Consider the following 23594-nt stretch of genomic DNA (forward strand, 5'->3'; position numbering starts at 1 on the left):
CCATTTATGCCAAAAATTCTTGCTTCCTGCCCCCATAACTCTAGCCTTCATTTGGCTTATACCTATTCATTCTTCAAAATTGTTTTAATGTCACTTCCTCAATAAAGCATGCCCTGGGATCTCTAAATTAGATCTCCTACTATATGCTCTACTAGTTCTTCTAGGTCTTCCTCAGAACATTTAGCACAATTCTGTAATTGTTATATAATATTGTTAATTGTATATTTTCTTTACTATCTGGTCAGATCTATGAAAACACAGACTAGAGTTGTATTGTTTACCTCTGAACTTTTCGTGTCTGTAAACCATGCTTGGAATATAGTAGATCCTCAAAAGTACTTTTAATAAATGAATGAAAAACATAAATCAATGGATTGATGCAAGAACTAAGTCAGATATCTCCATTATAAAGACCTCCCTGATGAACCTACTTGGTGGACCTCATTGGACTAATAAAGATTTTATAGCCTTATTTCTTTAATGTTCTACCTTTTATTTTATGTGCCTTATTTTCCAACTGGCAAGTGCCTCTAATACAGGCATTTATTTTACTCATTATATTTCTACATGGCATTTTGCATAAAAAAGAGATGAATAAATATTTTTAAATAAACTCAAAAGGGAGACAAGAGGCAAGGCAGGAAAAAAAAAGGAAGCAGGCATAAAAAGTGACATTAAAAATACAATGATAGGGACTTCCCTGGTTGCGCAGTGGTTAAGAATCTGCCTGCCAATGCAGGGGACGTGGGTTCAAACCCTGGTCCGGGAAGATCCCACATGCTGCGGAGCAACTAAGCCCGTGAGCCACAACTACTGAGCCTGTGCTCTAAAGCCCATGAGCCACAACTACTGAAGCCCGTGTGCCACAAACACTGAAGCCCGCACGCCTAGAGCCCGTGCTCCACAACAAGAGAAGCCACCGCAATGAGAAGACCGCGCACCGCAACGAAGAGTAGCCCCCGCTCGCCGCAACTAGAGAAAGCCCACGCACAGCAACAAAAACCCAATGCAGCCAAAAATAAATAAATATATTTATTTTAAAAAACTACAATGATATATAAGACATGTCTCCACAGTTCAGATATATCAAGTATTTATTTATGAGTTGCTACTACATTACAGGAACTGTTTAACATATTTTCAACCAGTTTTGCACTGCATAAAGGATATATTAATGATTAACATGAAAACATAAAATACAGTATTTCCCTCATTTTGAAAACATATTCTTTAAAAGCAGAGATTCTAATCATTAAGTTGCTTATTTTTTTCACTATTTCATCTCTTGACATATCTAACTTCACCTCCACATTAACCATTCCTCTTTTAACAAAATTTTCTCCATAAGCCACTGTCAGAAAAAAAATTATTAAACAGGTTATGGTAGCTGAAATTTACTATCAAGTATCTGGAGATTATAATACAAAGTCCAGGAACTCTTGGAAAGACATTTGAATTTAAGAGAAAATAAATAAAAGTCTGGAACCCCAAACCTCCACTTACTCATCTTAATGACCTAGCAAAGAGGTGTTAACAGGTAGACTGCAAGGTGAGACTTAACCTCATCCTTCATCTCCATTCTTTTCCTCTCTCTTTTTTCCTTTTTCTCCAGTAACAAAAACTTACAGGGTGAGAAACAAGCCTGCTCTTCTCTTCGGGATTCATATGGAATTCTACTTTTCTTTGACCCTTTCTGCCCCACTGGTTGCCACTTACAACATAAGCCAATGGATCAATCTCTCTCAATCAATGGGACAAGAGTTAAAATTAGGTTTTAAGAAAATACACAAAGGAGTCTTAACATAAAGGCTTTACCTGAATTTTAAACTCTAGTAGTTTATTTTCTACCAAAAAAAACCTCTTAAAATTTTTTGATATTTTTTTTAGATAAGCTTGGACTTTGTGCTTTCTCTGGCTTTCAGTTTTATTAAATGAGGAAGCGCAAAGTGCAGCATCTTTCCCTTTCCTTAATCACTGCGTGTAGTTAAGTCATTATTTAGTCATAGAAACCATTCATATCTTCAGGTTTATGCCCAATCTTATATGATTGAGAGGCTGAGTCCACCTTGGTCTATTAGGAAAGTTGAGTCGAGAATCTTTAGACCTAGAACTCCTAATCCTGATCACAAGTTCTTAACATTCAACTTCACATTGCTTTTCTGGTTAATGCCTGAGGTTTCACACCTTCCTAAGGATATGCTCAACAACACATATTAAACACTTTTCAGGGCCAAAGAACTGAACCAAGCACAACACAAATATATATAACATAATATCTTTCCTAAAAGACGCAGGTTCAGTAAACAGTCATTGAACGCTCACAATGATCCAGGTACCAGCAACTTCATTTTATTATATTTAACTTATGATCTAGCAGTAAAGGTGAGGTACTTACGAATATACTTTTATGACATGTTTTTTTAAGACTCTGTATGGTAAGGAAGAAACAAAAATACGGGGCTGGGAGGTCAAAGATGACCTTTTAAAAATAAAAAAAAAACTTTAAAAAATGGCTTGCAATTGGTAGAATTACTAAAATGGATACATGGAGCTATTCTGAAGTAAGGGTCATTTCTAATAACCTCTAAGTCATACCCACAGCAGCTGTTATACTTTCTATCCATCATTCTAATCTATCCATAAGGTTTATCCTGCCTAGTTTTTTTCTATTTCTACTATACTCTTTACATTCTAATACCTGAATTATTTGTTATAATATCTTTTAACAGGAACACTTAAATCAAAGTACCAGATAGTACAAAAATATTTTTAAACATCTTTATTGGAGTATAATTGCTTTACAAAGGTGTGTTAGTTTCTGCTTTATAACAAAGTGAATCAGCTATACATATACATACATCCCCATATCTCCTCCCTCTTGCGTCTCCCTCCCATCCTCCCTATCCCACCCCTCTAGGTGGTCACAAAGCACTGAGCTGATCTCCCTGTGCTATGCGGCTGCTTCCCACTAGCTATCGATTTTACATTTGGTAGTGTATATATGTCCATATCACTCTCTCACTTCATCCCAGCTTACCCTTCCCCTTCCCCGTGTCCTCAGGTCCATTCTCTACGTCTGCGTCTTTATTCCTGTCCTGCCCCTAGGTTCTTCATAACATTTTTTTTTGATTCCATATATATGTGTTAGCATATGATATTTGTTTTTCTGTTTCTGACTTACTTCACTCTGTATGACAGACTCTAGGTCCATCCACCTCACTACAAATAACTCAATTTCGTTTCTTTTCGTGGCTGAGTAATATTCCATTGCATATATGTGCCACAACTTCTTTATCCATTCATCTGTCGATGGACACTTAGGTTGCTTCCATGTCCTGGCTATTGTAAATAGAGCTGCAATGAACACTGTGGTACATGACTCTTTTTGAATTATGGTTTTCTCAGGGTATATGCCCAGTAGTGGGATTGCTGGGTCGTATGGTAGTTCTATTTTTAGTTTTTTAAGGCATCTCCATACTGTTGTCCATAGAGGCTGTATCAATTTACATTCCCACCAACAGCGCAAGAGGGTTCCCTTTTCTCCACGCCCTCTCCAGCATTTATCGTTTGTAGATTTCTGATGATGGCCATTCTGACTGGTGTGAGGTGATATCTCATTGTAGTTTTGATTTGCATTTCTCTAATGATCAGTGATGTTGAGTATCCTTTCATGTGTTTGTTGGCGATCTGTATATCTTCTTTGGAGAAACGTCTATTTAGGTCTTCTGCCCATTTTTGGATTGGGTTGTTTGGTTTTTTTGGTATTGAGCTGCATGAGCTGCTTGTAAATTTTGGAGATTAATCCCTTGTCAGTTGCTTCATTTGCAAACATTTTCTCCAATTCTGAGGGTTGTCTTTTCGTCTTGTTTATGGTTTCCTTTGCTGTGCAAAAGCTTTTAAGTTTCATTAGGTCCCATTTGTTTATTTTTGTTTTTATTTCCATTTCTCTAGAAGGTGGGTCAAAAAGGATCTTGCTGTGATTTACATCATAGAGCGTTCTGCCTATGTTTTCCTCTAAGAGTTTAATAGTGTCTGGACTTACATTTAGGCCTTTAATCCATTTTGAGTTTATTTTTGTGTATGACGTTGGGGAGTGTTCTAATTTCATTCTTTTACATGTAGCTGTCCAGTTTTCCCAGCACCACTTATTGAAGAGGCTGTCTTTTCTCCATTGTATATTCTTGCCTCCTTTATCAAAAATAAGGTGACCATATGTGTGTGGGTTTATCTCTGGGCTTTCTATCCTGTTCCATTGATCTATATTTCTGTTTTTGTGCCAGTACCATACTGCCTTGATTACTGTAGCTCTGTAGTATAGTCTGAAGTCTGGAAGCCTGATTCCTCCAGCTCCGTTTTTCCTTCTCAAGATTGCTTTGGCTATTCGGGGTCTTTTGTGTTTCCATACAGATTGTGAAATTTTTTGTTCTAGTTCTGTGAAAAATGCCATTGGTAGTTTGACAGGGATTGCATTGAATCTGTAGATTGCTTTGGGTAGTATAGTCATTTTCACAATGTTGATTCTTCGAATCCAAGAACATGGTATATCTCTCCATCTGTTTGTATCATCTTTAATTTCTTTCATCAGTGTCTTATAGTTTTCTGCATACAGGTCTTTTGTCTCCTTAGGTAGGTTTATTCCTAGGTATTTTATTCTTTTTGTTGCAATGGTAAATGGGAGTGTTTCCTTAATTTCTCTTTCAGATTTTTCATCATTAGTGTATAAGAATGCAAGAGATTTCTGTGCATTAATTTTGTATCCTGCTACTTTACTAATCATTGATTAGCTCTAGTAGTTTTCTGGTAGCATCTTTAGGATTCTCTATGTATAGTATCATGTCATCTGCAAACAGCAACAGCTTTACTTCTTTTCCAATTTGTATTCCTTTTATTTCTTTTTCTTCGCTGATCGCTGTGGCTAAAAATTCCAAAACTATGTTGAATGACAGTGGTTGGAGTGGACAACCTTGTCTTGTTCCTGATCTTAGAGGAAATGGTTTCAGTTTTTCACCACTGAGAACGATGTTGACTGTGGGTTTGTCATATATGGCCTTTATTATGTTGAGGTAAGTTCCCTCCAGATAGTACAATTTTTAATTATGTATGAAACTTGATTTGTCCAGCAGGCAAATGAAATATCCAAAAATAATTGTTTAAAACTTGCTAAATTGTGCCTCTGAGTACATAAGAAGCATTTTCTAAGGCTTAGATTTGTTTGTTTATGTAAATCATCGTATCAGCAGGTAAAAAGGAAGTGGGTGGAAGAAATTCCATCCCAGGGCTTCCAACTAACACTATATGAAAGTCTGTTAGAACCTGGGAATTAGATTAAGTGTTGCCATTCAACTATATAACCGAGGAGATTCATCCAGTATGTAAGTTGGCAAAAAGTGAAGTCAAACACAATTCACTACGTATTTACTGGCAAATATCTGGAAAGATCACTCTACATTCCAGCTTTCAAGAATGAGTGAGCACAGCAAAGGAAACCATAAACTGAACGAAAAGATAAACCACAGAATGGGATAAAATATTGGTAAATGAAGTGACCAACAAGGGATTAATCTCCAAAATATGCAAACAGCTCATGCAGCTCAATATCAAAAAGACAAACAACAAAATCAAAAAATGAGTGGAAGATCTAAACAGACATTTCTCCAGAGAAGACACACCAGATGGCCAAAAAGCACATGAAAAGATGCTCAACATCACTAATTATTAGAGAAATGCAAATCAAAACTACAATGAGGTATCTATCACCTCACACCAGTCAGAATGGCCATCAACAAAAGGTCTACAAATAATAAATGCTGGAGAGGGTGTAGAGAAAAGGGAACTCTCCTACACTATTGGTGGGAATGTAAATTGGTGCAGCCCCTATAGCAAACAGTATGGAGGTTCCTCAAAAAACTAAAAATAGAGTTACCATACAATCCAGCAATCCCACTCCTGGGCATATATCTGGATAAAACTTTAATTCCAAAAGATATATGCACCCCAATGTTCATAGCAGCACTATTTACAACAGCAAAGACATGGCAGCAACCTAAACGTCCATCAACAGATGAATGGAGAAAGAAGATGTAGTGTATATATGCACAATGGAATATTACTCAGCCATAAAAAAGAATGAAATGCCATTTTCAGCAACATGGACAGACCTAGAGATTATCATACTAACTGAAGTAAGTCAGACAAAGACAAATATCTTATGATATCACTTATATGTGGAATCTAAAAAATGATAGAAATGAACTTATTTACAAAACAGAAAGAGACTCACAGACATAGAAAACAAACTTATGATTACCAAAAGGGAAATGTGGGGGGAGGGATAAATTAGGAGTTTGGGATTAGTAGATACAAACTACTATATATAAAATAGATAAACAACAAGGTCCTACTGTATAGCACAGAAAACTACATTCAATATCTTATAATAAACTATAATGAAACAAAAGTCGGACAATATATATCTGAATCACTTTGCTCTACAGCAGAAATTAACACCAAATTGTAAATCAACTATACTTCAAAAAAATATATTTTTTTAAAAGACTGAGTGAGCAGAGGAAAATAAAAAACAAAAAAACAAAAAACTGGGCCTACGAGAATATGCTACAGAAATTGTAAAGGAAACATCATTCATACTACTTAGATCAGTGAATTTGATTTACTATAGGAACAAAAATTAGATTTTAGAAACTTTTTGAGATCCTCAAATGTCAAAAGACACTGATCCTATAAAATAGGAGCCAACAGCTAAAAGGAGAAATCAAGCTAAATTAATGAGTAAAAAGAAAGATGAGTAAGGTAAATGAGGATGGCAAGAAAACTAAATACATAGTGGCAAAATTAAAACCTACACTGGAGAACAAAAAAGGAATTCACATTTCAGAAAACCAGATAAGTGCCATTAAGTAAAAACTTAGAGGTGTACAGAGAGTATGGAGGTCAGAGAATAGAAAACTGAACAAAAAGACTGTTCTCGAGGAAGAAATCATATTTAACTGAATAATCGGAATAATTGAAGAATTTTTCCATAAATAGAAAGAGTCAATGTACATGAGTATGTAACTGCAAATGCTCATCATAAAGATAATTTGGGGTTGTTTTTTTTTTTTGGTTTTGTTTTTTGGATTAACAGGATAAAGAAAATACACTATGAGGCACCAGAAAAGAATGAACAAGCTGCCCACAAAGGAACACATACTAAGATGGCCTCCGACTTCTCTTCAGTGCTAACCTCAGATTTCTCCTCTTGAATGTCAAATACTTGAGCATTTAACCACATTTCCAGACAAAAAATGTGCCCCAATAAGTCTGTGTCCAAGTGTGTGTGAAGGTAATAGGATGACTTTCTCAGGCATGAAAAAGCCAAAACAATTTTTTTAATTAAAAAAATATATATATACATATACATATATGTATAACTAATGTATATCAATATATACTTTAAAAATATATGCTATAACTTATGTTAATAAATATGTTATAACATATATGTGACCAAGTCCATTTAATCTCCTAAATAAAAAAGATAGCTATTTTATCATCTTCAGTGAGAATTAGATAAGCAAATTTTGGAGGAATTTTTCAGAAGAAATTTCAAGCACATATATTTGAGGACAGTAACTTCAAAACTGATTATCTACCCAAATGAAATTAATCTCTCCATTCTGATACAGGTGGTAACATTAGTTACTCTGAGAAGTCTTAAAACACACACATAAACACATGCAGACACATATACATACACACACACGATTACACACACACACATATACATATTTACAGATATACACGTGCACACAGATGTGAACAAAAACACACATATAACTTTTCTTTACTCTGTTAAAGAGAGGCACATAGGAAGAGGAAAAAATACTGGAATAAATAAATGTATATTTTACTTATGGTTACCTCTGAGTGATAGAATAATAGGTGAGTCTCCTTTTCAGTTTTCCAAATTTACCAAATTACTTTCAATGAACATTTTTTTAAATTAAAAAAATATAAGTGTTACTCCCAAATTTCACTTAACACACCAATAATCTTTTCTGTGTGTAGCTGCATGTAATTCATGTCTATTTACTCTCATTTCATTCAGATATTCATTTGTTTATTATACAGTAAGTACATACACTGAGTACTCTTCTTGGGCTAGCCATATACCTATGTGCTAGGGTTAGAGAGAAGAGAAAACACAATCTCTTCCCGCACAGAGAGCCCATCTGAACACAATCCCCAAAATAAATAATTACAATCTTTCAGTGAAAAATCCAGTTTGTTATGAGGGATCATAATTGATTTAATTTGGATTTAGCTGGCCGAACAAGGCTTCATGAAGGAAATAACACGTAAACTAAAACCTGAAGGATTAATGGGAGTTTGCCTGACTAGGGAAAGTATCTTTAATTAAAAAACAAAAAGCAAAAACAAACCAAAAAAAAACAGGAAAAAAGGTCAGTTTTGCTATTCTCACACTGAAATATTCAAATGTATTTCACTTTCTGTCACGATGTGCCACCCACTAGACATCAATTTAAAAATTCTTTTAACTAAACTATTTGTAATGGCTTTCATAAACATTGGTTTAGTTTGAGCACTGTAATTCTACTTCACATTAGACACTGACTTAAAAAGATAATGTTACAAAGAAAGAATTTACTCACAGAATATGTAAAGGAACCTAGTGTTGGGAGAAAGAAGACCTTAAATGCTACTGGGTGATGGGGAAGATAAAGCCAATCAAATTTATTTGCCATTAAATTCTTGTGTCAATGAATTCCATTTGGTATAAACTTAGCACAATTATCTCATCTACTCTCAATGGTCTGTTGTGAGCCATGACCAAGCCTCATCTCTGTTAGGAACAGCTGAGTAGAAAGGAAGACTATGGCAGAGAAAATGACATAGTTTGCCCTTTCCTTAGTCATCAGAACTCATACAAACACCATGCCTTGGCTTTACATAGAATGAAAAAAAGCACCTCTTAAATTCAATATGATATAAAAGTTGAATATTATTACTCATATTCCAATATAACAAAATTCATTTGAATATGTGGCAACCTGGCTCTACAATACACGTTCTTCATTAGCACTACAGCAGGTGCGTCATCTTCTTGTGCATCCAGAAATATCCTCAACCAGGCTCTCTGTAGGGCTACCAGGGAGTGGCTGCATCTTAGTCTGCTTCTTGGTCCATTCAAGTTCTCACAGGAAATGGACGAGAGACATAGTCTTTCAACAACTGACTGAGTTCAGACCACATTTTTCCCTTGGACCACTGCTTTGTTCTTTACAAAAAGGGGATGGTGTGGCTACTCTAGCTGACTGTTGAGGACCACATGGAGGGTAAAGGTTTGAATGTTGTGCCTTGAAAATTATGTGAGTTTAGTATTGAGTAACTTTTTAGTTGTTTCAAAATGTATAGCTCTTAGAGAATGACATGAAGCAAATCGCTTACCCTTACAACTTGTTTTCTCTTCCTTACTTTTTAGTGGAACAACCACTGAGTATTTAAGATTTATGACTTTCTTTTGAAAAAAAAAAAAGCTAAATATTCTCAAAGAACATGTGACTTCAAAGTGACTCAAATGCCACTTGATTTTTCTTGATGTAACTACACCAGATATTAAAAAGCCAAAAGAAAGGCATGTAATGCTTAAAAAATTTGTTTTCAAACATACCACAAATGAAAGCCTTAAGAGTTCTCCTCTAAAATAAAGATCGTTAGAAATACTAAAATGAATTTTGAGATCATGTGGATTGTAACAGTATGTAGCTTACAGGGGAAATTTAAGTTTGGATTAAAGCCAGAATAATATGTGGAGGGGCAGAGTGAAGACAGTGCATTTCATTTCCTTTGGATTTGGAAAAGCACTAAATGAAAGTCACCAATCAAATATATATTTTTAGTCCCAATGACAGTGGAGGGGCTATTAACAGATACATAAATTATATACTTTGCATGTTTTTAAAAAATATATCTAATATTTTTACTTTAAGAATTTAAGTGTTAGGATGCAACATTCTTAAGGTAAGTAAGACAATAAGAAGGTTCTTCTCTACTGAAGTATGTAACTTTGAAATCACTTAGTCGTTCTTTACAGAACAATAATTACAAAGTAACTTTCATTTTCAGGGTTTCCAAATTTGAACTAGTAAATTCCTAAGTGTTTACGATTTATATGTACATATATCATGTACATATATTACAAATTAGTATTTGTTCATTCAACTAAAATTTATTGAATACCTACTAAGTACAAAATCCTGTATTTTTTAAAATATGTTTATATAATCTCTCATTTAGGCAAGAAATGTGTCTCATCACGTACATTAAAAATGAAAATAAACTCAAGCTGATTTCCCTATTTGTGTTTGGAATATAAACTCTGATAAATACTAGGATGTTGACATTATGAGAAAGAAACTAATCACGTGAAATGACCCAGTCTTCAGTCTGAAGGATTAGGTTATGTTTATGTCATGCTTGTGTTATTTGGTTTGCAGTCCACCCTTTCACCTGATTCTTTTAAGGCCTACAAACCCTGTTCAACATGTTTTCTCAAACTAGTAGAATCATTCTAATATTCAGAGATCTTGCTTCATTCATATGGAAGGAACATATAAAAGTAGAGGAAACCAAAGCATGTCAGGAAAGGGTCACTCCTCTTGACCAAGAAAAGAAACTATCAGTACGATTACAATAGTAGACAGCAGCGCACATGGAAACAGCACCACAAAACTTTATAATCAAGCTCACTTTTAAACTAAGGAAATGATTCTGAGTGAATGTAACCTGCATTACAATAGGGTGTCTGTGTCTCTGAAAGCTTAGGGCTGAATAAAAAACACTTTCAGTAAAAAGAATTGAGAAGTATCTAATTCTTAAAGGCTGCTGCTCTCACTACCTACAAAAAGTATTTCTCTACATCATGTATCTAGCTTTGAGCAAAAATTCTCTGAAGACCAGGGATAGAACCAGGCCTGACTGATCCAAGCGGCTTCCACTGACAGTGGGCTGCAGTCCTGGGTCGTCTGGGATACCAGGGCAGGTCTGCTTTGCTCCAGGTTATAGAGGGATCAGAGGCAGTGGCTAATGTGGTGAAGGAAATATATCCAAATATAACGACTGTAGCTCCTAGTATGGAATGCTGGCTTGTGGTGTAACACATTATAAAAAGTAGCTCCTATGCATACTTATTAAGATGTCTGTCAAAGTTAAATAACTTGGCCATTTCATTCATTGATTTTTAAATAAAAGATGATATCAAGGCTTGGGAACATGATTTCAGAAAAAGTATTTTAACTTTTCCAAGCACAAAGGGTTGCTTGAGGTCACAGAAGCCACAAAAACAAACTCTGAATCCTAAAAACTGCTTCAAAAATAAATCAGATAACCTGTGAGAGACTTTGGGGGAAGGTACATCTGAATTCTCCCCTTGCTGCATCCAAGTTATGAGCCCTTAGGGCTAGAATATCTTTCATTTGATGAGCCACAGTTTGAGAGCACGGAACAAGAACAGGGGCCAGCAGGCTTAAAGGAATATTTATCCACATGGATATTAATGGTACAGCTCCTTTGTGAGAGAATAGCACCCTTTTTTTGTGTGTGTGTTCCGGACTTGACCTTCCTTTGGCCTTGGAATTATCTGGTTTGTTTTCCTCTGTAGCCAGGTTCTGAAATATCAAACACAGCTGTAGGCAAAGGAAGAGGGTGGTCAAATAGCCCACCCATCGGTGCCATAATAAATGGAAATGGAACTCATGTACGTAGAATTAAACAAGGTTTGCCTTGGCACCACTGTCTCCTATGAGTCATTTGTACGGAAAGTCAGAAGAAAACAGGGACACCAACAAAACAGCAAAAAAAACAAACTGGAAGAGGGGCACTCTTCAGACTCAAATGAAGCCAGCATCATAAATTTCCTAGTGGCCAGGACTACTAGAAGGAAGAGATTGAGGAACACTGCTAAAGAATGTTGTAGGGATTTTTGTTTCCAAAAGGGACCCATGCACCTGTTGATGTGTTTTCCAGGCCCTTGAATGATAACAATTTATGAGGCTATTAATACTAAGCCCAAGACTTATCAGATGTGCTGTTTGTCTTGTGGCCAATATAATCTTATAAAATTTGGGTTGCACTGGGTTAAAATGGAGTGTTCTGCTCTTGGAGTTATTCAGAGCATTTAAATCGCTTAATCCTACAAGAACGGTGTATTTAGCCTGCCTATTAGGGAGAGTCTTGAGGGATTCTCACCAGTTGCAGAGCCAGGCAGGAGGTGGCGGTCCATTGCTGGGTGAGGTAAAACGCAGGCAGCAGGGGAGGAATGAGTCCTGGAGACAAGACTATGTTTCTCTAATCCGTCCATGCCATCCGCGGCCAGCTGAGCTGGGCGCACCGAGAGCGCACGTGCTTGCTGCGGCTCCAGGAAGGGCTGCTGTCGAGAGAAGAGCACAGTAGAAAGAAACATGAGACAAGCACTAAGGGAGACACTGAGAATGACATGGCAACCAATTAAGTTCATCAGGTCAGAGACATAATAAACGGTGTGAAGGAAAAAAAATAGAGAAAGGGAGAAACAAAACACGATCTAGTCAATAAATCCATTCAACAGATGTTTTCACACTGACGGCCAGGGCCTGTCTGCCTGGCTAAGGAGGAGGTGATGGCAGGAGGCCTGTCAGTTTGAACTGATTGAAAGAAACAGACCTTTAACCTCAAGGGGAACATTGACTTAGACTCATTTCCTACCTTGATACCAACGTTTTGAATACAGCCCCAGAATTGTTACAACGCAAAGCGGGAGAACAATTCAACTGCTTTCAAACCGCCAACGAGGCTCAATTCTGAAAACCCTATCTTGAATTTATTTCAGTAATATTGTCAATGACATTTATAGGAGCCTAAGAATTGCCAATTAAATGACTATATTTGACAGCTTTCAGTCTTCATATAATGGTACAGAATAAGGAATTTTTCATAGGTTGCATGGTGTAATCTCAGTACTATGAAAAGGTTTAGTTTCTTTATAAAGTATTAAATACAATCTCAGTGATTTAACAGCATTATCATTCTTCATACTTCTCAAGTTATGAAATCAAAGAGCCAGAATTTGGAAGCTCCTGAAGGATTCACTTGGTCTATTCCTCTGTCTCCAAAAGAGACAATCTCTAAAATAGAGACAGGCGGTTAATTTAACTATCAATGTTACACACCGAATATTTCCTCTCTTCAACATCAGGGGATTCATAACCTTCGTGTTGATTTATATGTTTGTTTCCTTTTCCATGTTCCCAACAAACGTGAAAAGTAGCTGAACAGTGATACAAAGGATGATCATCACGTTCCATGGATAAGGAAACTAATACTCCAAAAGGTTAACAAAGCCTTTTAAATACAAGCCTAATTGCTATAATTCTTAAAATGTACATGCTCTTCTGCTTTGGTCTACCTGCCAGGCATGTACTGTTTTAAGACTGAATGCAAGTATCACCTCTCCTTAGTAAGGCCCTGCCTTAACCTTCTTCTTAGGGTGGTGTTCCTCTAGCACAAGGTTTGGTACATCCTTAGTGTCCAAATTATTTACTTAGTGAGAATGCTAACAAATCTATATACAACACAACTGTATTCAATGCATATTACATGGTTTTATGTCAGTATGACTTCCTCTGTATGAGTTAATGCTGTATATAAAAATGAGTTGATTATGAATATATATTTAGTTATAGACCATAGACAGAGATTCCCCAACTTAGAAAAAAGTTAAGAATCCTTTAAAATTAACTTTAAAATAAGTTATAATTAATGTATGTGTATATGGTGTTACTTCAGTTTTGCTCTGCAGAATAACTGAACCATCAATCAATTGGAAGGCATTTGTCACATCATTGAGCTCTGGGCATTTGCTTTGATGATTAGAATGATTTGGCCAGGATGTAGTTCTAGTTCTAATAGTTTTAACACATCTACAGGAGTCTAAATCTCTTGTTTTCTTGAGCATCTCCACGTTCAATTCCCTAAGGCACAGCAGTAGGATTGACATGGTTCCTCCTCTCATGAAACTTATACAGGGAATGTAAATGTGTAATTATGACTTTGGGAGTTTTCTATGGAGAAAATGAGCTCTTCTGCATGTGATCTAAAATGCCTGGGTAAATATATACCTGGATGTTTGTAATATCTATCCCTTCTGTCTCTTTCTATTATAATCCAAACTAATGCAAAGGCCCTTGATTGATTACCCTGCCTCTAAAATCAACCCATCCAATTCTTTCCTGCAAGAATTCTCTTCCTAAAGCTCTCCTATAAGTAAAAAGCTGATAGAAAGTCTGTGAAAGTTAAAGCAAAGTTTGAAGAACCTCACCAGCCTGTCAGCCTGTCATCTGGAATCTCCCTAAGTGAGGCCAACTTGAATTTCAATGTTAGATCTTCTATTCCTTTTTCAGATTCCAGCTCAAATCCTATCTACTGTATAACAAATATCATCCCCAGGGCTGCATTCATGGGCTCTTTCCTGTATAAAAAATATTAAAAATTAAATTTTAGGCTAATATTGGCATACATTGGAATCATTATTATAATATTCATTTTTTCTGATTAAAAATTAACATTTAAAACATTTTTGGGGCCCCTTAGTGTATCATGGGTTCTGGGCACAGTGTCTACTGTGTCTAACGGATATGTTGGCTCTGATCATTCGTGCTTCCAATCTATCTTTTCTGTATCACCCCCTCTAGGTGTGTCCATGAAGCTTCATTCACTACCTCTAAAGTCTTCTTCAAATTTTACATGGAACCTTTTCAAGACCATATATTACATGCACTTTCCCTCTCCACTACATTCCCATCACACTTTGTTTTTCTCTCTCCATTTCCCTGCCACCATCTTTTATATTTTAGAGTTACTGCATGCAGTAACTACTTACTGAGGTCACACTCTGAGCCAGACACTTTGCAGGTGTGTTGAGCCTTTTTTATGTTTATTGTCTAGTGAGGAGACAGATACTAAATATTTCTAAGTATAATGTAATTATAAATATAATGAGTGCTATATGGGAAAAATACAGAGTACCATGAAAAACTGTCAAGAAGAACCTAATGTAGAGGTTGAGGGAACTTTAAGAAAGTGACATTTAGCTTGAGATGTAAAAGATAAATTCCATTAGCCAGATGCAAAGTGGGGAGAAGGCTCTAGATAGGTTTTGTGTGTGTGTGTGTGTGTGTGTGTGTGTGAAATCATCTTTCCATGTGTAATATTGAAAGCTCTTTGAACCAGGGACTGGATCTATATCATCTGTGAACTTATATTCTGCTGCATTTTGTATCTTTTCTTATGCTTTCTCGAAGCTAAATATTTATTTGTGCATTAAGAATATGTAACATGGGACTTGCAGTGGTTAAGAATCCGCCTGCCAATGCAGGGGACACGGGTTCGATCCCTGGTCCGGGAAGACCCCACATGTCACGGAGCAACTAAGCCCGTGTGCCACAACTACTGAGCCTGCTCTCTAAAGCCCGTGAGCCACAACTACTGAGCCCACGTGCCACAACTACTGAAGCCTACACGCCTAGAGCCCGTACTCTGCAACAAGAGAAACCACCGCAATAAGAAGCCTGTGCACTGCTACGAAGAGCAGCCCCCGCTCGCTGCAACTAGAGAAGGCCCACGCGCAGCAACAAAGACCCAATGCAACCAAGATAGATTAATTAATTTTTAAAAAAGCATATGTAACAGATATTTGAGAGTTAAAGGCCATGTTTTTTTTCAAATAACATAACCATGTTTTAGATGACTGGGGTTACTAAATGTTTTACCTCTTAATGAATAACTCAATACTGTAAGAGCTCCATGTAAATACCACTGCCACCTTCTTTCTTTCTTTGCTAATAAAGCATATTTATTGCTTTACTTGGACTTCACAGGAACCTTTGAGATAATGGAATTACAGTTTGCTACCTCATAACCAAGATACAAATGTTACACCTCAACACAGACCTTTACAAACAGGCAAGCAAATTCTACTTACTCAATTCTACTTATCTAATCTACTTATCCATACTATTAGGAATACGGCAATGTAGGTAAGAGACAAACAACTACTTGTTCAATAGTAGTTATTTATTCATCACATGTAAGTGTCCTTCCAATATCTACGGTGCATGCAGATAGAAAATACTGATAGATCCCATGCTGGGTTGTATAGATAGGAAAGTGAGTTAAGCATGGCTCCTGATCTTATAGGTTGACACCCAAATTCAAGCACTTTGTCCATAAATAGGAAGTTCCATAAGGATATGAGCTTTGCCTACTGAATCATATATTCCCATGCAGTGTTTCACACATATAGTAGGTGTTAACAAATATATCTTGAATAAATACATGAATAGAAAGGAGATACATGGCCATCTTTAAGATCTCACTACAGGGATAAAACAAGAAAGCATTTTATAAACAATCATTATATAAAGAACCAAGGAATGGCTAATGAAAATATAAGAAAATAGGGAACAGACAAAACAATTATCCAAGTACTATACTCTGAAGTTATTTAGTGATGGAGCCAAGAGCTGAAGGAAACAAGTGATTTGAGAATTATTTTTTTCCTTTGTGCTTTTATGCGGTTTCCAAACTTTCTGCATATCACAATTAAGAAAAATGGCAAATGTTATTTAAAATAAATAGTTGAACCTTTCAAACACTTCACTGGGACAGATTCATAATCACTGGTTCTAAGAGCAGACATGGATCAAATATTTTTGAACCTTTTACCAAAAAAGGACTATAAAAGAGAGAAAAGTTTATTCACTTTCAAAAGAGTTGACTACAATTATACGTCTTTACAAATGAAATATAGCTTTTAATGTATAGGGCAAATCTTGACAATCCAGTAAGGCACTGATTATTATGGTACATATTAGTGACCAAAGTATCACAAAACTGTAGGCCACTTTTATTTCAGATGGATATTACTCCTCACCAATAAAAAGCTTCCTTCATGAGGCTGAAAATTGAGATAGTATTTTTATAGCTAAAAAAGTGTTTCATTAAACATTTTTTTCTATTAGCAATTTTAACGAGAGCGAATTTTGTTCATGGCTATTTCCCATACTTCGAAGTAAGGACAAAAATGCATGTCTCTCTCTTGCATCATCAGAAAAATAAAATATCTAACAGTTCAGAACCTACTGCTACTAAAAATTGCATGGATACCCAAATTAACCTGTCATCTATTGAGTGCCTTTGGAAAATGTGTCATGCCTAATAAATGAATAATAAACATGCCCTCATCCCCTGAAAGCATTCTTGTTTAAAATACTTTTTAAATATATGTAGTATTTTGAGCCTGTTTCTTATGCATACATGGTCTTTCTTTTTTCAGGTGATTTAACTAGGGACTTGGTTTTGATTGGTTACTTTGCCAGACTGTTATTCAGGGACATTCTGTCAGGCTACTGAGATGTGTACGACAACCTTTTCTATATGAAGTGGCCTAAGGCCACTACACCTGAACATCTTCTGTCTCCTCCCACTGATAAAAGTTGCAAAGTACTTTCAGTGAAGAGTTATTATGCCCCTACTTTATAAATTCTTCAATGATGCCTAGCAGGACATCAATGTCATTGGGGCCTGGGCCTTCCTAAGCTGTGGGGCATAGGCATTGCCATCTATTTGGAAAGTGGGTCTCTATATATAGGTCTCTGTATGGCAGGCACAATGTTCTTGCTTAGAGTTAAATATTTGAGAGGGCTTGCTAATGGAGATTATGAAATGATAAAGCCCCTGAGTTGAGGAGACTTCAAGGTTCTATTTTTCTGTGATAGCAGTGATTTTTTATTTTGCTTCTGTTTGGTTTTATTTTGCTTTCTTGTTGCCACTGCTCAGGGACCTATTTTATGGCTTCTGGGTTTTCACTTTGTTCTGGATGGTTACCTTTGCTTCCAGACATATTACTCATTGTGTGCTATAATCAATATCATCATGCAATTTCAGCAAAAGCAAATACAGAAATCATAAATTATAGTGTTTAATCTTTGAAATAATCAAAATTATTTGAATTAGTTTAATAAAAGATATGACCTAAATATAAAGGAAAAAGGATCATGGGAAAATAATTAGAAAAAATATTAAAATTCTGTTTCTAAAGCCATTTCTTTAAAGAATATGTTCCTCCTTGTTTGGCATTATGAGAAAATTGAATTTTCTTTTTGGTTTGCAGTGCTTTAAATTTAAGAAGTCTTGCTTTTACAGAAAATTAGAATCTTAAATATCCCTAAAGATTATCTTATAAGATGCCAAGGGCTACTGGGAATTTACATGTTCTAAAGTCTTTGTATTATTCAGTATGGGTGTGGAAATACTGGTTAATTTTAGACTTTTAAAAGCTAAACATGCATGTTAATAATTTAAAAGTAGCTATTAAATAAATAGAAATAACATGCAAACTATAAAGTAGACAAACATTTTTAGAAAGAGACAAAACAAAGAAGCAATCAGTCTAAAAATAAATGGAGAAAAAAATGAAGCACTGAAAAAGCTGTACAAATATAATTCACAAAATAAGATGCTACAAACAAATTCCCACATATCACTAAACACAGTTGATGTGAATGTACTCAATTTGCCAGTTAAAAGATGAAGACAGTCAAACTGAATTTCAAAAGTACAAAGGCTATATTCTTTGGCAGACCAAGATTAAATTAAAAGGTTCTATGATATAAGAAAATACTAACAACACAACAACAAAAAGATGTAAAAGCCTTGTGCAGCCCTGTTAAAACCAGATGAAATAGACTTTATGGGGAAAATATTAGAGACCATATAAAGGTATATATAAAATAATACAGAAGTTCAATTAACCAAAAAAAAAATTCTAAAACTAATAACAGGGGCCCAAAATGTAAAAAGCATAAATTGGCAAAACTATAAAGAAAAACTATAAAGAAAAATCAACATCATGGAAGGAGATTATAACAAACGTATAACAAAATGAGTGAGGTTACAAAAGATTTGAATTAACACAATTCCTTGGTGATATATTGAAACTTGCAGCCAAACATATTCTGTCAAGCACACATGTAACAACTGCAAAATTGACCAATACAATAAAGGAGGTGTCAACAAACTTTAAAGAATTAATATTTAAAATGGAATATTATTCAGCCTTAAAAAGGAAGGAAATTCTGACATATGCTACAACATGGATAAACCTTGAAGACACCATACTAGGTGAAATATGCCAGTTACAAAGGACAAATATTGTGTGACTCCACTTATATAATACACCTAGAATAACTAAATTCATATAGACAGAAAGTAGGATGGTGGTTGCCAGGGGCTGGCAAGAAGGGGAAATGGAGAGTTATTGTTCAATGGCTACAGAGTTTCAATTTGGGAAGAGGAAAAATGTTCTGGAGATGGTTCATGGTGATAGTTGCACAGCAATGTGAATATACTTGATTGCCACTGAACTGTACACTTAAAAATGGTTAAACAGTAAATTTTCTGTTACATATATTTCACTGAAAAAAAGAGAAATTAATATTATTCAAATCATATATGAGGACCACATTATAGTCAGAGATGTAAGCTAGGTAGATGAAAAGATACACTATATTTTGTGATAGAATCACTATCATAAAGACAACAGTTCTTCCCAAAAGAATCTATAATTTCTGGAACGTTTCAGCTGATTCTAAATTTTGCATAGGAGAGCAAAGGCAGAGAATAGCCAAGTGAATTTTGAAAATAAAGAATAAATTGGGGAGATATGCCCAACCAGATATCTGTACATACTAAAAACTAAATTATTTAAGACATATTAGCACAAGAATAGATTAACGGGCTTCCCTGGTGGCGCAGTGGTTGGGAGTCCGCCTGCCAATGCAGGGGACAGGGGTTCAAGCCCTGGTCCAGGAGGATCCCACATGCCGTGGAGCAACTTGGCCCGTGCACCACAACTACTGAGCCTGCGCTCTAGAGTCCGCGAGCCACAAGTGCTGATGCCCGCGCGCCTAGAGCCTGTGCTCCGCAACAAGAGAGGCCACCGCAATGAGAAGCCCGTGCACTGCAACGAAGACCCAACGCAGTCAAAATTAAATAAATTTTTAAAAAAAAAAGAATAGATTAATGGAAGAGAATAGAGAGCCTAGAAGCAGACCCATGAGTACATGGAAACTTGTGATATATAACAGAGATGATCTACAGAGTAGCAGGTAAACAAAAAATAGTCAATAAATGATGTTGGGAACACTGGTTATCCATAAGGGAACAACAAATTTAGATACCTACCTAACACTACATGCAAAAAACAACTGAAAGTGGATGAAAAACTTAAATGTAAATGCACAATTTTTAAAGTTTTATGGAAGTAGATGGAGAATATCATTCTAAACTTGAGGAAGGAAAGAAATTCAAATACTTCTGTTTATCATAAGCCAGAAAAACACAAGCCACAAATTGGGTAGAAATATTTGCAAAACATAGAATAATGCAATGTTTAATGTCTACATTACCTATATAACTCCTAAAAATAAATAGGAACAGAAAATGAACAGAAAGTATGAACAGGAAATTCCCAGATTAAATAATAAAATATTTCAATAAATCAACAAACACATGAATAGAAAAACCTCACTAGTAATCAGAAAAATGCAAATTAAAACCAACATGAGATACCAATTTATACTCATGAGATTGACCAGAAATTTAAAAGTCTGATGATACCAAGCATTACAGAAAACACAGAGCAAGAGAAACTCATAGACTGCTTGTAGGAGAATAAATCATTATAACTGCCTTAAAGAACAATGGACTAATATTTAGTAACAGTGAAGATGGACAGTAAACCTACAGTATAAATGGTGAATGAGTGAAAAAAGCCAGCAAAAAATGTATATGAAGTCAATTATTTAAGTTTAAAAATATGCAATATACATTGTTTAAGTATATACGAATATAATAAAAATATAAAGAAATGCATGGGAAAAATAAAAAGCAAATTCAGAAAAGGAGGAATGGGAGGAGGATGAAATAAGAAAGAGATACATAGTAAACTTTATATATATTACGTTTTATCTCTCAAGCTGGATGTTATGGATGTTCATTATGTAATCTTTATTATTTTTTCTGTATATTAATACATTTAAAATAAGTGTTAAATGTTTAATAAATTGGCACATATAAAACACCAATATTATTATAACATAAAATTGGTTTTATTGAAAAGACTAAGTTTTTGTAGGGAGGGAACAAAGAGCCACTGGAAAATACAAAAAGAAAAAAATCAGATAAAAAAGAAATAAAGAAAAAGTAAAAGTAGGTGAGAAAAAAATAAGTATGAAAAATATATTTTTTAGTAACTTTAAGTATGCTAATTTACTTTTAGGTCATATATTCATAAGATATCAATTAATTTGTACTAGATTGCACTGATTGATAAATGAATACAATAAAATGTACAATTAAGTATATTTTGTCTTTAGAATTTCAACATATTATCATTAAATTCATCTCAATGAGAAAACATTGATACTGAAAGGACTGAGAAGTTAGTGCAGAAAAATGTAAACTGGAAACTTGAAATGATTATTTGGAACAGAAGAAAAAACAAATTTAAATGTGCAAACTTTAAGAAACTAAAGAAACAAAGACACTTAAAAGCAATCATTTCTAAGTACTGATAATATGACTGATTTATTGTTATTTTCTTAATATTTTGGCTGACCTGTATTTTCCAAATTGCCTAATAAACAGCGTTTTTAACTCTATTTTTAAAGTTATTTCCAAATGTTACACTTTATTGTGATATCAATATTTTAAGTGATTAAATATGCTAAGGGTATTAGAATGGATATTAATTTGGACTTGGAAAAAGAGAGACTACTAGATACCTGTGAACAGAAACCTGACTGCATTTTCATACTCTCAGTCCTAAACCTAGAGCCCAGAACACAAGGGCTCACTAAATGTTGAGAATGTATATATTATATCATAGAAATATAACTGCTTCTAGTCTAAGATTAGGGGGAAAATCTGACTCTCTAATGTATTTGACTGAGCTGATAAATCTACCTAATTTTTTTCAATGTAATTTAAATTTCTTGTTTTCTTCTTCACATTGTGTCAGAAAACACTTTGGTAAACCCAAACCCATCAGCAACTCTAGGTCACTAAGATTTTCTCTAGTATTTTGTTCTTAACTCACCAGTGTATTGGAATAATCATTTTATTCAATTAGAACCACAGTTGGAACAGAGTGATTGAGATGAAGTTTCAGAGAAAGTCTACTCTCCTGGAGATGTTATTGGGTGTGTACAAGTAATTCAATATTACCTTGGGGCTTGAAGTAGGGGTGGGCCACTGGGTGATGACATTGGGCTAAAAACTGGTATAGTGCCGAATAGAACCCAAATATGGTACCTGAGAGCAGTGGTCTCCGAAGTTGGGAGTACACATGCATCCAGTGAGTGCAGAAGAAAATAGCAGAGCTTCTATTCGTATTTAATTTTTAAATAAAAACACAAGAAAGCAAATTAACTATATTAATATTTGATATATGGAGAGACAGTAGGATTTACACCCAGTCCCTGCATCAAGGGTCATACAGCACAAACTCTCTGAGATATCCTAAGTTAGGGAGGAGAGTCCAATTTCAAACCTTAATACACAGCTACAGTAATCAAAAGAGTGTGCCTAAGGATAGACATATAGAATTGGAATTGAACTGAAAACCCAGAAATAAACCCTTCCATTTATGGTCAACTGATTTTCATCAAGGGTGCCAAGACAATTCAAAAGGGAAAGAACAGTCTTTCAACAAATGGAGCTGGGACAACTGCATACCCACAGGCAAATGAAACTGAACTACTTCCTCACACGAAACACAAAACTTAACTCCAAATGGATCACAGAATAAATACAAGAGCTAAAACTATAAAATTATTAGAAGAAATATAGAAGTAAATCTTCTTAGATATAAGGCCCAAAACAAACAGTGACCCCCCCCCCCCAGAATACAGATATAGTCAGAAGTTAAAACTTTTATGCTTCAAAGGACACCATCAAGTAATTAGTTAACACACAAATCAGAGAGAATATCTGCAAACTATATACCTGATCAGAGACTTGTACCCAGCATGTCTAAAGTATTCTTATGCGTCAATAATAAAAAGACAACCCAATTTAAAAATGAGTAAAGTTTCTGAATAAACATTTCTCTAAAATACATCTACAAATGGCCAATAAGCACATGAAAAGATGTTCAACATCATTTGCCGTCAGGGATTTGCAAATCAAAACCACAATAAGATGCAGCTTCATACCAACTAGAATGGTTTACCATAAAAAAGATAGCTAATAACAAGTGTTGGTGAGGATGTGGAGGAATTGGAACTGTCATACACTGTTGGAGGGAAGACAAAATGATGCAGCCGCTTTGAAAAACAGTTCTGCAGTTCCTTGAAAAGCTAAACTTAGAGCTACCATATGACCCAGCAATTTCAGTAATATGTATATACCTGAGAAATGAAAATATGTCTCACAAAAACTCATACATGAATGTTCATATCAGCACTATTCATAATAGA

At 35.2% G+C, this 23594-nt stretch overlaps 2 protein-coding genes across 2 annotated transcripts in view; one reads left to right on the plus strand and one right to left on the minus strand.

Annotated features, from left to right (window-relative positions):
• FERD3L (Fer3 like bHLH transcription factor) overlaps positions 1 to 3775 on the plus strand; it is a 450573-nt gene extending 446798 nt beyond the window's left edge. Inside the window, exon 2 of the mRNA XM_082472797.1 lies at positions 892 to 3775. The gene's annotated coding sequence lies outside the window, so the exon portion shown is untranslated. The remainder of the gene's footprint in view (positions 1 to 891) is intronic.
• The window catches only part of HDAC9 (histone deacetylase 9), a 999599-nt gene that overhangs the window by 304903 nt on the left and 671102 nt on the right, over positions 1 to 23594 (minus strand). The window contains exon 14 of the mRNA XM_082472710.1: positions 12268 to 12448. Coding sequence (XP_082328836.1) covers positions 12268 to 12448 — 181 coding nt within the window. The remainder of the gene's footprint in view (positions 1 to 12267; positions 12449 to 23594) is intronic.

Source organism: Balaenoptera physalus (assembly GCF_965194825.1).
Source record: "Balaenoptera physalus genome assembly, chromosome: 8".
Classification (NCBI taxonomy): Eukaryota; Metazoa; Chordata; class Mammalia; order Artiodactyla; family Balaenopteridae; genus Balaenoptera; species Balaenoptera physalus.